Raw genomic sequence first — 17,059 nt, forward strand, 5'->3', positions numbered from 1 at the left:
CTCAAAGTGACTTTAAATGTGACGTGGTCATTAAAAAAATGGTGTTGTAAAAATGAGAAATTGCTGGTCAACTTTTAACCCTTATAACTCCCTAACAAAAAAAAATTTGGGTTCCAAAATTGTGCTGATGTAATGTAGAAACGTGGGAAATGTTACTTATTAAGTATCTTGTGTGATATATCTCTGATTTTAGGGCCTAAAAATTCAAAGTTGGAAAATTGCAAAATTTTCGCCAAATTTCTGTTTTTTTCACAAATAAATTCAGGTAGTATCAAATAAATTTTACCACTTTCATGAAGTACAATATGTCACAAGAAAACAATGTCAGAATCATCAGGATCCGTTGAAGCGTTCCAGAGTTATAACCAAGGGACAGTGGTCAGAATTGTAAAAATTGGCCCGGTCTTTAACGTGCAAACCGCCCTTGGGGGTAAAGGGGTTAAGACCAATCGGTCCTCAAATATCCATAGATACGGGTCCTTGATAGGCAGGGCCTGTAATTCCCCTATCCTTTTGGCTGATGTAATTGCCACCAGGAAAGCAGTTTTAAATGAAAGTCTGCTAATGTCCATACTGTTTACCGGCTCGTATGGTTGCTTACTAGTGAAGAGCAAGTATACTCGTTACTCGAAATTTCCCGAGTATGCTCGGGTGATCTCCAAGCAGGTACGGACTGGGGCTGAAATTCAGTCCTGGCATTTGAAATCACAGAGGCCCATGTTTGTCCCCGTCCCCATGAACCAGATGGGATATATTACTAATATTTACCTGGATGGAGTAAAGGAAGATTTTCTACAAAACCAATATTTCGAATGATACCCATGGCCTGCTGGGTTAAGTGATGGAGTCAGCAACTTTGTGCTTAATAACTCTTAACACTATGGGTGTCTAGAGAACACCGATTCTGTTAACAACATAACAGACAAGGCAGACCATGACCAGACAGGCCCTTCTGGCATTTGCCAGAATTGCCAGATGGCCAGTCTGGCCCTGTCTCCGAGTATTTGGATGTGGTCAGAGATTTAGTTTCTTTCTCCGTAGCTGTAAGATTTGTGGCTGCTGGACAGCTTGAATACATGTGGGGATTTCCTAACAAACAGGCAACCCCCACATGCACTCAGGCTGGCTAGCAGCCGTAAATCATGCAGCTACGGAGAAAAACTAAATCTCCGAGCACATTCAAATACTTGGAGATCACCTGAGCATGCTCAGGAAATCTCGAGTAATGAGTATACTCGCTCATCACTAGTGCTTACAAAGCACCAGCTTTAGATCCCAAGCTGGGACAGATTTCCTCACTGAAGGTCTCAGCCTCTGTACACCTCTGGCCAACCTAGCTATCAAGGGGTGGGCCGGCAGGGGGGAATCAAACATTTTCTTTACTGAAAAGAAGCTGAAGTAATGGCCCTTGCATTTTTCTTGATTGGGCACTGTAACTATTGCTCCGATCTTTAGGAGATTCTGAACATCTGACCACATGGGGGAAACTGCCAACTGGTGGTGGGAGTTTGTTATTATGAAACTCGCTGGCGGGGTTTGGGTAAACTATTTTATAACCTAAAGAGAATATCCATAATACCCACTGATTTTCTGAAATCTCCTGCCAGGCTCCCAGGAAACGCCCCAGCCGTCCCCCACTCATGGTGTCATTTTCTTCCAGAACCTGAACTGAAAATGGAGTCCTTACCCCTACCTCCCTTGAGGTAGCTCCATCTGCCTGTCTTGCCCTTTCCCTTATAGCCTGATGTCTGACTGGGTTGGGGTCTATGAAGGGCTAATACTTGTTTGGCTTCTCCTCGGGGGACCCTTTCTTTTTCTCTGATGCCTTTTCTAGGATATAATCTAGTACAGACCCAAACATTCTATTGCCCGAGAAGGGAATGGAACACAGCTTGTTTTTGGACTGTATCCCCGACCATGTTTTTAGCCAGATAGATTCGCAGCCAGGAATGGGTCCTTTATCCAATGCTGCCCAGAGAGCTAACAGATTCTGCAGATGCGTCAGCTATGAATCCGGTCGCTAGTTTCAGGAGGGGAAGGGATTTCAGGATGGCATCCCTGGGAGTTTTGGACCTCAAGTGTTCTTCCAGGTCGCTGAGCCATAGATGCATGGATAGAGCTACAGTGGTCACCGCGATGTTGGCATGAATTATGGCCGCCAACATCTCCCAGGTACTTCTTAGGACACCATCTGCCTTCCGATCCATTGGTTCCTTTAGGTTGGAAAAGTCCTCGAACGGAATAGAGCTCCTCTTCGCCACCTTGGCTACCGGAACATCAATCTTGGGGATGTCTTCCCAGGATTTGATGTCCTCTGGCTCGAAGCAGAGGGGAAGCTTGAAGTCCCTGGGAAACACCAGCCTCTTTTCCGCATCTTCTAACTCCTCCATGATCATTGAACGATGTGATTGTTGACTGGGAATACTATTCCTCTGGGACCTCAAACCAAACATCTCATACTGTACGGAGAGGGATTTCTGTGTTTCCTCCACCTGCATGGTATTTCTTACTGCACTCAAAGTCCTGCAGAAAGCCATCAATGTCTTCCTCTGCCTCCCCCAACTGTCGGAAGGCATTATACTGGATCTTTTTGTGGCTTACTGTTAAAGGTACCTGGTCGGAGGCCAGAGCTCCCCCTGCTCGCTGACTCTCCTCTCTCCACTCTGTCATCTCCATCTTGGCCAGCTCCACTTTGGTCCGCTCTGCCATCTCCATCTTGGCTAGCTCTATCCTGGTCCGCGCGGCCATCTTTTCCTTCAGATCAGTACGCACATCAGCCATCACCTCTCGTATGATCTCTACTGCAGGGTTTGGGCCATAAAACTCCAGTCTGTTCTTTACCTCCCTCTGGAATTCAGTCTCCTCCATGTTCACATTGGGGGGCGCTGCACTGTCGTGTTCCATGATGGCTGCTATCAAATCCGCTTTTGTTTTGTTGCTGGCGATTAACCCTCGGGCTTCCACCAGATCTTTTAATGTAGTCCTCTTTAACTTCTGGTAGTTGTTTTCCATTCATTCCTTTCCTCCTGTAGAAGGGGTCTCACATCCCGCTGTCTGCCACCAGTGTAACGGGATGAAGAATGCCCTGGCGACCTTCCAGAGGCTGGCTGACCGGCTTCTGGATGGTCTCCAGGACTATGCTTGTGCCTACCTGGACGACATCGCCATCTACAGCGCGACATGGGAAGAGCATCTAAATCACCTAGCGACAGTATTGGACAGGATCCACAAGGCCGGAATCACCCTGAACCCTAACAAGTGTCATGTGGGCAAAGCAGAGGTTCAGTATTTAGGGCATTGGGTGGGAAGTGGGAAACAGAGACCAGAACCAGCCAAGATTGAGGCCATAGCCAAATGGCCCACCCCACGCACGAAAACCCAGGTCATGGCATTTCTACGGACAGCGGGGTATTACAGGAAATTCGTTCCCAATTACAGCAGCGTAGCCAAGCCCCTCAGTGATCTGACCTATAAGAACCAACCCCGCCAGGTAACCTGGACATCAGAGTGTGAGGAAGCCTTACGCCAGCTAAAGGACGCCCTCACCAATACCCCTGTATTGGCCGTACCCGATCCAACTAAACGTTTCCTTGTTCACACAGACGCTTCTATGCTTGGATTGGGGGCAGTACTGAGCCAAGTCGGGCCGGACGGCTAAGAACACCCGGTAGCTTACCTGAGTCGGAAACTAATGCCCCGTAAAGTAAGCTATGCGGCCATCGAGGAGTGCCTGGCGGTAGTATGGGCACTCAAAAAGTTACAACCATATTTGTATGGACGACAGTTTTCCCTCCTAACGGACCATAATCCCCTAGTGTGGCTTAATCGGGTCTCCGGAGACAAAGCCAGATTACTGCGGTGGAGTTCAGCCCTACAACCTCTGGACTTCACCATCCACTACAGACCCGGCAAACAAAACGGTAATGCTGATGGACTAAGTCGACAAACGGAACTTGTACCAACCTCAAACTTCGGTCATCCCCAAACCGATCCGTTAAGGATCAGACTGTGTATGCCGATCACGTCGCTGAAAGGGGAGCCGTGTTACAGAACCCCCCAGCACCCAGAATATGTTGTGCAGTATATGTATGAATAATAGGTTCCATGTGAAATGCATCAGCCCACAGGCTGCGCTCCTGGGCAGAGGGGACAAGATATTCTCCTTCTGACCTCCCCCACCTTTGTAATTCCCACAGTAAATATCGGCAGGCTCCGGCCACCTGCGGCTATTGTAATGTATGTCTGGCCTGCTGCTGTTCTATTGGCCTGCCCTCTGTATCTGTGTGATATATTCTGTGTCCTGTGAGTAAAGTATTGTAAAGTAAAGTGTTGTCATACTGGAAATACGTGGAGAAGCAGTGAGATTTTATATGCACCCATGTAACCCAGGAATTCCAGCCAGCGTCCTTCATTCAGAATCCAGCCAAAGCAGAGTGGACCTCCTGATACACGGGGTGGTACTGAAAGAGGTACTGCAGCACAGTAGACCCCTTTACAGATGACTTTGCCGGAAGCGTGCCGGCATGTGATTCAGCGCACCAGAGCCGAGAACCTCCCGGCAGGAGGAAGCGGCTCGACGCCCAGGAGCAGCGCTCACCAGGTAGGGTGAGGTAACCCCCATCAGAATATGCTGGCCACAGACCACAGGGAGAGGCTGAGCCCCCCCTGATCCGCGCTTGGTCTGTCAGGTACAGCCAGGATTACGCCAGAGCTCTGTCGTTGTTCCTATTCTCACTGGGACAAGAAAAACACTGAGGGGTGGAGATGGGAGGATCCTTTTATCCTCTCGTTGTTTCCTGTCCCAGTAAGGATAAGAAGGATGTCCTCCATGGTGCTGTCAGGACTGATGACCTGGGAACACTGATTTAATGGAAACAGCAAAACAGTTTTTGCAATTGACACATGGCTGGAATCAGGGTCTCACATATGGGGACAGACACCCCTTCAGCTTATGACGTTTTGCCTCTTACAAGTCTGAATGTCACAATGTGAGCAGAGAAGAGAGTTCTTGATGCCATCAGCCTTACTTTTGATCCATGAAGCATGTGGCTGCTGTTTAACTTTAAATTCTGAAACAAAGAAACAAAATTAAAACTTGGAAGTTTATTTGGTGTAAAATAACAATGACAGACCCTGGGAGACGGCAGAGTCCAGAGCCTGCATCGTATCCAACAGCGGCTCAGATCCCAGCAATGCCACATATAAGTTACATCTATGAAAATGCTAAAAAATAAAATAAAAATTACATAGATTTAGGGCCTTAAATCCGAGAGCAGATGAGGCGGCTCTTACGACACCACAAAGCTGTGATAAATAACAAAAATTGGCATGTACAAGAAACAGACTTAGACGGAGGCAGTGGAGATGAGGCTGGCCAGAATACTCGTTGGGAGGCCGGCCGGAACATTAAATGGGAGGCTGGGGAGAGGAGGCTGGCCAGACCATCAGATGAGAGGGTGGATTTCCACAATTTTCCTGATCACATCGTCTGGCAGATGCTCAGGTCTGCACACAGCACCGGGGTGCACAGTCTCAAGTAGCATTCAGGGTCACAGTAATTTTACAGGGAACCTGCCAGGTCAGATACAGGGTTAATCTGTAGGTGAATAGTGCGCTATGAAGGTGCTCGGCCGCTGTACACATGCAGCACCCAGGAGACAATGAACCATCTTCCTCCGACAGCTATCAGTGCCGCACACGTAGTCCAGCGGCCAGACACCTTCACAACACTATTACCATGCAGAATAACCCTATGTCTACAGATTAATAGCATTATCCAATGTGACAGGTCCTCTTTAAAAACTAGCATTCTATTAAAAAAACAAAAATATAAAACCATGTACTGAAACATCACAACCACTGGCAAATGTTCAATATAAGGATAAAAGCATTGCAGAATGGCCGCTAGAGGGCGCTGCCTTTACTGGCCAGGGCTTGTGCTCTCCGCTTTGCCAGGCGGGACTTCGAGGGAGGGGAGAGTCTCATGGAACAAATCTTCTGGATGAAGCTCTCACTGTCTTCGCTCAGGTCGCTGTCGTGCTGGGAAAGCTGACGGTTTACTGCGATGGCCTCAGCGGCAAACAGGGTCAAGTCTTTAGTGCTGCTGTTCCTGTACAGTAAAAATGTGGTTACAAGTCAGGCTCAGCGGCTACACGCAGGGTAACATCACTACCTCCAGGCCACGACTTGTACGCTAGACCTGACGCATCGCACACCCCGCCCACTTCGTATTAGGTACCAAGACACAAGCCCTGTTCTAGCAAAGGGTTAAAACACAAAAAACTGAGGCAAATCTGTCAGCGCCATGAGGTAGGACAGAGGCGATTCCACCACAGCAGTGCTCTCAGGTGTAGCAGAGCTCAGGTGTCGAGCAGTGTATAACCCACCACAGCAGTGTTCTCAGGTGTAGCAGAGCTCAGGTGTCGAGCAGTGTATAACCCACCACAGCAGTGTTCTCAGGTGTAGCAGAGCTCAGGTGTCGAGCAGTGTATAACCCACCACAGCAGTGTTCTCAGGTGTAGCAGAGCTCCGGTGTCGAGCGGTGTATAACCCACCACAGCAGTGTTCTCAGGTGTAGCAGAGCTCAGGTGTCGAGCAGTGTATAACCCACCACAGCAGTGTTCTCAGGTGTAGCAGAGCTCCGGTGTCGAGCAGTGTATAACCCACCACAGCAGTGTTCTCAGGTGTAGCAGAGCTCCGGTGTCGAGCGGTGTATAACCCACCACAGCAGTGCTCTCAGGTGTAGCAGAGCTCAGGTGTCGAGCAGTGTATAACCCACCACAGCAGTGTTCTCAGGTGTAGCAGAGCTCCGGTGTCGAGCGCTGTATAACCCACCACAGCAGTGTTCTCAGGTGTAGCAGAGCTCAGGTGTCGAGCAGTGTATAACCCACCACAGCAGTGTTCTCAGGTGTAGCAGAGCTCAGGTGTCGAGCAGTGTATAACCCACCACAGCAGTGTTCTCAGGTGTAGCAGAGCTCAGGTGTCGAGCGCTGTATAACCCACCACAGCAGTGTTCTCAGGTGTAGCAGAGCTCAGGTGTCGAGCAGTGTATAACCCACCACAGCAGTGTTCTCAGGTGTAGCAGAGCTCAGGTGTCGAGCAGTGTATAACCCACCACAGCAGTGTTCTCAGGTGTAGCAGAGCTCCGGTGTCGAGCGGTGTATAACCCACCACAGCAGTGCTCTCAGGTGTAGCAGAGCTCAGGTGTCGAGCAGTGTATAACCCACCACAGCAGTGTTCTCAGGTGTAGCAGAGCTCCGGTGTCGAGCGCTGTATAACCCACCACAGCAGTGTTCTCAGGTGTAGCAGAGCTCAGGTGTCGAGCAGTGTATAACCCACCACAGCAGTGTTCTCAGGTGTAGCAGAGCTCAGGTGTCGAGCAGTGTATAACCCACCACAGCAGTGTTCTCAGGTGTAGCAGAGCTCAGGTGTCGAGCGCTGTATAACCCACCACAGCAGTGTTCTCAGGTGTAGCAGAGCTCAGGTGTCGAGCAGTGTATAACCCACCACAGCAGTGTTCTCAGGTGTAGCAGAGCTCCGGTGTCGAGCGCTGTATAACCCACCACAGCAGTGTTCTCAGGTGTAGCAGAGCTCAGGTGTCGAGCAGTGTATAACCCACCACAGCAGTGTTCTCAGGTGTAGCAGAGCTCAGGTGTCGAGCAGTGTATAACCCACCACAGCAGTGTTCTCAGGTGTAGCAGAGCTCCGGTGTCGAGCGGTGTATAACCCACCACAGCAGTGTTCTCAGGTGTAGCAGAGCTCAGGAGTCGAGCGCTGTATAACCCACCACAGCAGTGTTCTCAGATGTAGCAGAGCTCAGGTGTCGAGCAGTGTATAACCCACCACAGCAGTGTTCTCAGGTGTAGCAGAGCTGTATAACCCACCACAGCAGTGTTCTCAGATGTAACAGAGCTCAGGAGTCGAGCGGTGTACAACCCACCACAGCAGTGTTCTCAGATGTAGCAGAGCTCAGGAGTCGAGCGCTGTATAACCCACCACAGCAGTGTTCTCAGATGTAGCAGAGCTCAGGTGTCGAGCGCTGTATAACCCACCACAGCAGTGTTCTCAGGTGTAGCAGAGCTCAGGAGTCGAGCGCTGTATAACCCACCACAGCAGTGTTCTCAGATGTAGCAGAGCTCAGGTGTCGAGCGGTGTATAACCCACCACAGCAGTGTTCTCAGGTGTAGCAGAGCTCAGGAGTCGAGCGCTGTATAACCCACCACAGCAGTGTTCTCAGGTGTAGCAGAGCTCAGGAGTCGAGCGCTGTATAACCCACCACAGCAGTGTTGTCAGGTGTAGCAGAGCTCAGGAGTCGAGCGGTGTATAACCCACCACAGCAGTGTTCTCAGATGTAGCAGAGCTCAGGTGTCGAGCGGTGTATAACCCACCACAGCAGTGTTCTCAGGTGTAGCAGAGCTCCGGTGTCGAGCGCTGTATAACCCGCCACAGCAGTGTTCTCAGGTGTAGCAGAGCTCAGGTGTCGAGCGCTGTATAACCCACCACAGCAGTGTTCTCAGATGTAGCAGAGCTCAGGTGTCGAGCGGTGTATAACCCACCACAGCAGTGTTCTCAGGTGTAGTAGAGCTGTATAACCCACCACAGCAGTGTTCTCAGATGTAGCAGAGCTCAGGTGTCGAGCGGTGTATAACCCACCACAGCAGTGTTCTCAGGTGTAGCAGAGCTGTATAACCCACCACAGCAGTGTTCTCAGATGTAGCAGAGCTCAGGTGTCGAGCGGTGTATAACCCACCACAGCAGTGTTCTCAGGTGTAGCAGAGCTGTATAACCCACCACAGCAGTGTTCTCAGATGTAGCAGAGCTCAGGTGTCGAGCGCTGTATAACCCACCACAGCAGTGTTCTCAGGTGTAGCAGAGCTGTATAACCCACCACAGCAGTGTTCTCAGATGTAACAGAGCTCAGGAGTCGAGCGGTGTACAACCCACCACAGCAGTGTTCTCAGATGTAGCAGAGCTCAGGAGTCGAGCGGGGTATAACCCACCACAGCAGTGTTCTCAGGTGTAGCAGAGCTCAGGTGTCGAGCGGTGTATAACCCACCACAGCAGTGTTCTCAGGTGTAGCAGAGCTGTATAACCCACCACAGCAGTGTTCTCAGGTGTAGCAGAGCTGTATAACCCACCACAGCAGTGTTCTCAGGTGTAGCAGAGCTGTATAACCCACCACAGCAGTGTTCTCAGGTGTAGCAGAGCTCAGGAGTCGAGCGGTGTATAACCCACCACAGCAGTGTTCTCAGATGTAGCAGAGCTCAGGAGTCGAGCGGTGTATAACCCACCACAGCACAATGGAATCAGTGTCTCCTACATTATGGTGGTCTCAGATTACAAAAACCTGCAGACAGATTCACTTTAACTCCTTAAAGACTGGGCTTTTTTTGTGTCTGCGCATTCGTTTTTTCCTCCCCTTACTCCAAGAGCCATAACTTTTTTCCTTTTTCTGGCGACATTGGGGTGTGAGGGCTTTTTTTTTCCCACTTACAGCTTTCATTTTACGTTAAAAGAAGACCTTGCAATATGATTCTCCAGGTCAGCACCATTACGGCGATCCCATACAGGCATGGCTTTTATTTTACTTAAAGAGTAACTGTCGTTTTAATTTTTAGTTCATAAATGAATAATGCACATGGAAAGATTTATTACACGATTATCTAAATCCTCTACTCAGAGGTCAAATCTGTATTCAGTGGATACTTTCTCCATCACTGAAATCGGAGAGGAGCGCGGCTACTGCTGAGGTTCTGAACAAGGAGGGACTAGAGACAGCTCCTCCCCCCCTCTACATAGAATCTCATCAGTAGCAACTCCTATGGAGGGGGAGGAGCTGTCTCTAGCTCCTCCCCAGAACCTCAGCAGTAGCCACTCTCCTATGGAGGGGGAGGAGCTGTCTCTAGCTCCTCCCCAGAACCTCAGCAGTAGCCCCTTTCCTCGCTGATTTCCATCTTCACTGAATACAGATTTGACCTCAGAATTGAGGAATTTGATAAAGCCGGATCTGTTCTGGAGGAGAAAGAAGCCAATCTCTCTGATAAGATTTATTACAAAGTTACTTATTTTCATCTGCACCATTTATAAAAATAAAAATTAAACAACAAGTTACTCTAAGAGGAGAAATAAAATTCTGAAATGTGTGAATAGAAAATAATTAGCTCTTGTTGCCATTTTCCGACAGCTGTAACGTTTCAGTTTTCGGGGTCGTGGGGGGAAGGGATGCTTGTTTTAAAGGGAAAGTACCGCGTTTGTAGATTAATAAATCAATGTAATGTAACATAACATGCTGTGATAACCAAGTTTTGATTGCATGTGAAACATATTTCGTGTGTTATAGGAGTTTAAAGAAGGCAATGGGGCTAACATCTTACTTTCACAGTAGCAGCACAACACTATCAGTGTCATAATGGGGCACCCCATGGTCATAGGAGATAACAGATGGACTCCGACCCCATCTATTGTAATAGAACTGTCACTGCTGTGCACTGGGCATGCCTCTGGGAGTGTTCTGCTGCCATATTCAGGGAACCCTCGGATCTGCTAGCATAAGCAGTACTGCTTCCAGCATAACAGATCCTAGATTGATGGCTGATAGTAGTAAAATGCAGTAGAAAAGCATGGCAGAATAGCAGAGACATCAAGGAGGAACAGTGTACCATTAGCATTATCGGAACAGGAGCTGTCAGCTGCTCGGCAGGAGTTGTGACTCTTCCCTCAGTAAGATAAGAAGAAGCTGCAAGTCTGCAGTGAATGGCTAGGCATTGTGGAGGGGTTGAGAATCATGTAATCTGGGTGAGAGAGACATAAACTGCCGGTGGTAGCAGATCACAGGGCAGTCACCCACAAAATGGCGCTGCCCTGTGATGCTACTCTTCATTCTGCCCCAGGGATACTAGAACACCCAAAAGGGAGGGAAATGGTGATGTCAGCAGTTACTGCCCCAATTTTCCAGCTAGAGTGTGTTGGGGTTACGGTTAGAATTGGGGGATTTCTACTGTTTAAGTACTTCAAGGGGGTCTCCAGATGTGACATGGTGCCACCATTGATGCCAGTGAGTTTTGCATTCAAAAAGTCAAACAGTGCTCCCTCCCCCCTGAGCCCTACAGTGCACCCAACAGTGGCTTTCCCCCACATACGGTGTACTGGCATATGCAGGAGAAATTGCCAAATGCTGGGGTCCTTTTTCTCCTGTTACCCTTGTGAAAATAAAAAAAAATTGGGTCTAAAGTAAATTTGTGAAAAAAGATAAAGGTTAATTTTTTTCCTTCCATATTGCTTTAGTTCTTGTAAAGCACATGAAGGGTTAAAAATGTCTTAAATGTGGTTTTCAGCACCTTGAGGGGTGCAGTTTTTAGAATGGGGTCACTTTGGGAGCTCTATATAACAGAAAATACCACAAACTCACTTCAAATGTGAGGTCGTCCCTAAATAAATGGTTTTGTAAATTTTGTTGGAGAAATGAGAAATCGTGGGTCAACATTTAACCCTTATAACGTCCTAACAAAAAAAATATATACCCTACGCCAAAAAATAAAGGGAATACTAAAATCCCACATCCTAGATATCACTGAATGAAATATTCCAGTTGTAGATCTTTATCTAATATATAAAGCTGAGAGTGAGTGAGTGAGTGAGTCCGGAATTGGCATCTGCACCGTCGCAGCTACAGTCACAAAATTTTGCACAGTCACACGTCTGGACCCCGAGAGCGTCATAGGCTATGTTGTGAGGCGAAATTTTAACCCCCGCACGTTCCAATTCACCAAACAATTTTGCCCCTATCTACATAATGGGGAAAAAGTGAAAGGAAAAGTGTTGGAGGCAAATTGACAGCTGCCAGATGTGAACAAGGGGGACTTAAAGAGTGAGAGCGATGGCGCCAAAGAGTATATACCGTACAGCTGCTAAGGTGGGGCCCCAACATGGGATACTCACCACACACGGGGATATGAACACAAACACAAAATGAGCCACACACTACCACGTGCTCGAACACATATACCACCCTCAGCGCACATTTCACCACACATACACCAACCTCGCCACATAAAAGTCGAAACACAAAAGTCGCCACATGCAAAACTAGGCTCACGCAAAACTCGCCACACGTGCAAAACTCGCCACACGCAAAACTTGCACACACGGAAAAATTGCCACATGCACAAAAGTTGCAACACATGCAAAAGTTGCCTCACACAAAACTTGCACATACTCAAAGCGCACCACACATAAAACTCGCCACGCGCAAAACTCGCCATGCGCAAAACTTGCTGCACACAACTTGCTACACTAACCTGTCACATGCAACTCGACACACAAAAAGTTGCTACACGCATGTCGCCACATAAAGCTCAACACACACAACGTGACACATGAAACTCGCCCTGAAACACACACAAGTCTGGTATTATCCTTAAAAAAAAAAAAAATCTGATTAATAAGCAGACAAACTACAAGAGCAACAAATGTACCATATAGGAATCTGGCAGCTGTCAGTCACATGACCAGTCTATTATGTGTATGTGTGAGCTAATATATAGTGCCAGGGGGGAGGGCTTACTGTTGGCTGGGGATTTATCAGGCTGCCAATTTAGCTTACAAATACTGAGGTAAAAATACTGACCAAATAACGTGTGAACGAGGTCTAATACAGGAGGAGATGACATACAGGTATATACTATATGCAGGAGGAGATGACACACAGGTATATACTATTTACAGGGGAGATGACACACAGGTATATACTATTTACAGGAGGAGATGACACAGGTATATACTATATACAGGAGGAGATGACACAGGTATATTCTATATACAGGGGAGATGACACACGTATATACTATATATAGGAGGAGATGACAGGTATATACTATATACAGGAGAAGAATAGAAACAAATAGCAGTAAAAAATATTAAAAATAGTAAATAATAAATGAAATGAGAATATATACTTACACCCAAGAAAGTAGGGTGCAGAAAATAGCTAAAAAAAACTGCTATATAAAAAAAATGAATGGCAGACCATTCGGTGCATTGGTACAACAAAGAACCCTGTGTACGGAGATCAATCGATATGTGTCTTATGTATAGGAAATATATTGGTGCATATTAGCCAAATTAAAGGAAAGATAAGACAATGATATAATATAATAAAATGCCTTTATTAAAAATAAATAATGGGCAAAAAGTGGCAACTACAAAAGTGTGCCTGTAACTGGAGGAAAATCTAAAAAATATATATACATAAATATATCAAGTTTATATAGCGAAATAGCAATAATACGACGGACACAAAGAAGGCTAGGTAAGTATATAGAAATTTTTTTTTTGTCAGAAATTCAATTGCTCAGACCATGAGGCACACAAGATAATACATAGAAATTGTATGTATGTATGTATGTATGTATGTATGTATGTATGTATGTATGTATGTATGTATGTGTATATATATATATATATATATATATATATATATATATATATATATATATATATATATATATATATATATATATATATATATATATATATATATATATATATATATATATATATATAAAAATAGTGCTGCACTTCATATCAGAAGGTGAAAAAAATGACCAAACACCCATGCATATAAAAATATATGAATGCAAGTAAGGTGCACTGAAAAAAATATATATAGAGCCGGTATTTATAGGCAAGAATTAATGTGGTGCCTGTATTATAGGCAAAGACAAAAGTGCATGTGTACAGAAAAAATAAAAGAATAATATATAAATATATATATATATATATAACGTGTATGGGTGGTGAATACACGTGCCAAGGGCACCTATGGTGAGCGCGAGGTTTGAATGAGCAAAAAGTGAATTAAAAAATAAGATGTAAAGGAGGAGGTAGTTTTCTGTTGTCCAATCCTCCAGGTACAGCGCACCCCGACGCGCGTTTCGGACTGTGTCCTTCGTCAGGGGATGGTGTACCGTCGTATTATTGCTATTTCGCTATATAAACTTGATATATTTATGTATATATATTTTCCTCCAGTTACAGGCACACTTATGTAGTTGCCACTTTTTGCCCATTATTTATTTTTAATAAAGGCATTTTATTATATTATATCATTGTCTTATCTTTCCTTTAATTTGGCTAATATGCACCAATATATTTCCTATACATAAGACACATCGATTGATCTCCGTACACAGGGTTCTTTGTTGTATATACAGGAGAAGATGACACAGGTATATACTATATACAGGAGAAGATGACACAGGTATATACTATATACAGGAGGAGATGACAGGTATATACTATATACAGGAGGAGATGACACAGGTATATACTATATACAGTAGATGACATACTATAAACAGGAGCAGATGACAGGTATATACTATATACAGGAGAGGACTTACAGGTATATACTATATACAGGAGGATATGACATACAGGTATATACTATATAAAAGATGACACATAGGTATATAGAGGAGGAGATGACATACAGCAGGTATATACTATATACAGGGGAGATGACATACAGGTATATACTATATAAAAGAGATGACACATAGGTATATAGAGGAGGAGATGACATACAGCAGGTATATACTATATACAGGGGAGATGACATACAGGTATATACTACATACAGGAGGAGATGACAAAGGTATATAGTATATACAGAAGAGATGACATACAGGTATATACTATATACAGGAGGAGATAACATACAGCAGGTATATACTATTTATAGGGGAGATGACATACAGGTACATACTATATACAGGAGATGACATACAGGTGTATACTATATATAAGGGAGATGACAAACATGTATATACTATGGGGAAAATGAGAGGAGTGAGGGAAAATAGTGGAGTGATCGGAAAATGACAGATGTGAGGTCGAAATGACAAGTGTTAGGGGGGAATGAGAGGAGTGAGGGGGGAATGAGAGGAGTGGGGGGGAATGAGAGAAGTGAGGGGGAATGAGAGAAGTGAGGGGGAAAATAAGAGAAGTGAGGTGCTATAACTAACCACAGATATTTACTATGCCCAGGCAACGCCGGGCTCTTCAGCTAGTTCATTATATAGTGGAATGTGATGAGAATAAAACCTAAAAATGATCAACGTAAATCACAACTAATATCCCACGGAGGTCTGGAGTTGGAATGATGCTCAAAATCAAAGTGGAAAATGAAGTTACAGGCTGATCCAACTTCAGTGGAAATTCCTCAAGACAAGGAAATGATGCTCAGTAGTGTGTGTGTGGTCTCAACGTGCCTGTATGATCTCCATACAATGCCTGGGCATGCTCCTGATGAGGCAGCGGATGGTCTCCTGAGGGATCTCCTCCCAGACCTGGACTAAAGCATCCACCAACTCCTGGACAGTCTGTGGTGTAATGCGATGTTGGTGGATGGAGCGAGACATGATGTCCCAGATGTGTTCAATCAGATTCAGGTCTGGGGAAGGGGCGGGCCAGTCCATAGCTTCAATGCCTTCATCTTGCAGGAACTGCTGACACACTCCAACCACTTGAGGTCTGGCATTGTCCTGCATTAGGAGGAACCCAGGGCCAACCGCACCAGCATATGGTCTCACAAGGGGTCTGAGGATCTCATCTCGGTACCTAATGGCAGTCAGGCTACCTCTGGCGAGCACATGGAGGACTGTGCGGCCCTCCAAAGAAATGCCACCGCACACCATTACTGACTCACTGCCAAACCGGTCATGCAGACAGCAGATCGCTCTCCAAGGTATCTCCAGACTCTGTCACATGTGCTCAGTGTGAAGCTGCTTTCATCTGTGAAGAGCACAGGGCACCAGTGGCAAATTTGCCAATCCTGATGTTCTGTGGCAAATGCCAAGCATCCTGCATGGTGTTGGGCTGTGAGCACAACCCTCATCTGTGAACATTGGGCACTCAGACCATCCTCATGGAGTCGGTTTCTAACCGTTTGTGCAGACACATGCACATTTGTGGCCTGCTGGGAGTCATTTTGCAGGGCTCTGGTAGTGCTCCTCCTGTTCCTCCTTGCACAAAGGCTGAGGTAGCAGTCCTGCTGCTGGGTTGTTGCACCCCCACGGCCCCCTCCACGTCTCGGTGTACTGGCCTGTCTCCTGGTAGCCCCTCCAGCCTCTGGGCACTACGCTGACAAACACAGCAAACCTTCTTGCCACAGCTCGCATTGATGTGCCATCCTGGATGAGCTGCACTACCTGAGCCACTTGTGTGGGTTGTAGAGTCCGTCTCATGCTACCACGAGTGTGAAAGCACAACCAACATTCAAAAGTGACCAAAACATCAGCCAGAAAGCTTTAGTACTGAGATGTGGTCTGTGGTCCCCACCTGCAGAACCACTCCTTTATTGAGGGTGTCTTGATAATTGCCAATAACTTCCATCTGTTGTCTATTCCATTCTGCACAACAACATGTGAAACTGATTGTCAGTCAGTGTTGATTCCTAAGTGGACAGTTTGATTTCACAGAAGTTTGATTTATTTGGAGTTCTATTCGGTTTAAGTGTTCCCCTTATTTTTTTGAGCAGTGTATATATGTTTCCAAAATTGCGCTGATATAAAGTAGAGATGTGGGAAATGTTATTTAACTATTTTGTGTGACAACACTCTCTGATTTAAGGGTACAAAATCTAAAAGTTTGAAAATTGCAACATTCTTTTTACCCAATTTTTAAGTTTTTTCATAAATAAACGCAAGTTATATCGAAGAAATTTTACCAGTAACATGAAGAACAAGTACGAGAAAATCTCAGAATCAGCGGGATCCGTTAAAGCTCCAGAGTTATGACCTCAAAGTGACAGTGGTCAGAATTGTAAAAATTCGCATGGTCACTAAGGGGTTAAGAGATCTGAAGCAGTGATCATGTGATCACTTCTACTATACACTGCCTGCCCACAGGCTGGCTTTTACAGGAGTACAGTCATGACAGGCACTGGGGTCTTCAGCAGACCCCTGGCCACTGTGGCAACCCATCAGTACCCCACGGTGGCATCCCAGCATGCTGATGGGCACACAGACCAGCGCGCCCCATGCAGTAAATGCCACTGTCA

General features: G+C 46.1%; 1 protein-coding gene across 3 annotated transcripts in view; it reads right to left on the reverse strand.

Annotated features, from left to right (window-relative positions):
- Positions 1 to 5,088: 5,088 nt before the first annotated feature.
- MKNK1 (MAPK interacting serine/threonine kinase 1) overlaps positions 5,089 to 17,059 on the reverse strand; it is a 155,206-nt gene continuing 143,235 nt past the window's right edge. For all 3 annotated transcript variants that reach the window (XM_077275879.1, XM_077275880.1, XM_077275881.1), the window contains exon 12: positions 5,089 to 6,109. In XM_077275879.1, coding sequence (XP_077131994.1) covers positions 5,905 to 6,109 — 205 coding nt within the window. In that variant the 3' untranslated portion in view covers positions 5,089 to 5,904. The remainder of the gene's footprint in view (positions 6,110 to 17,059) is intronic.

Source organism: Ranitomeya variabilis, chromosome 8 (assembly GCF_051348905.1).
Source record: "Ranitomeya variabilis isolate aRanVar5 chromosome 8, aRanVar5.hap1, whole genome shotgun sequence".
NCBI lineage: Eukaryota > Metazoa > Chordata > Amphibia > Anura > Dendrobatidae > Ranitomeya > Ranitomeya variabilis.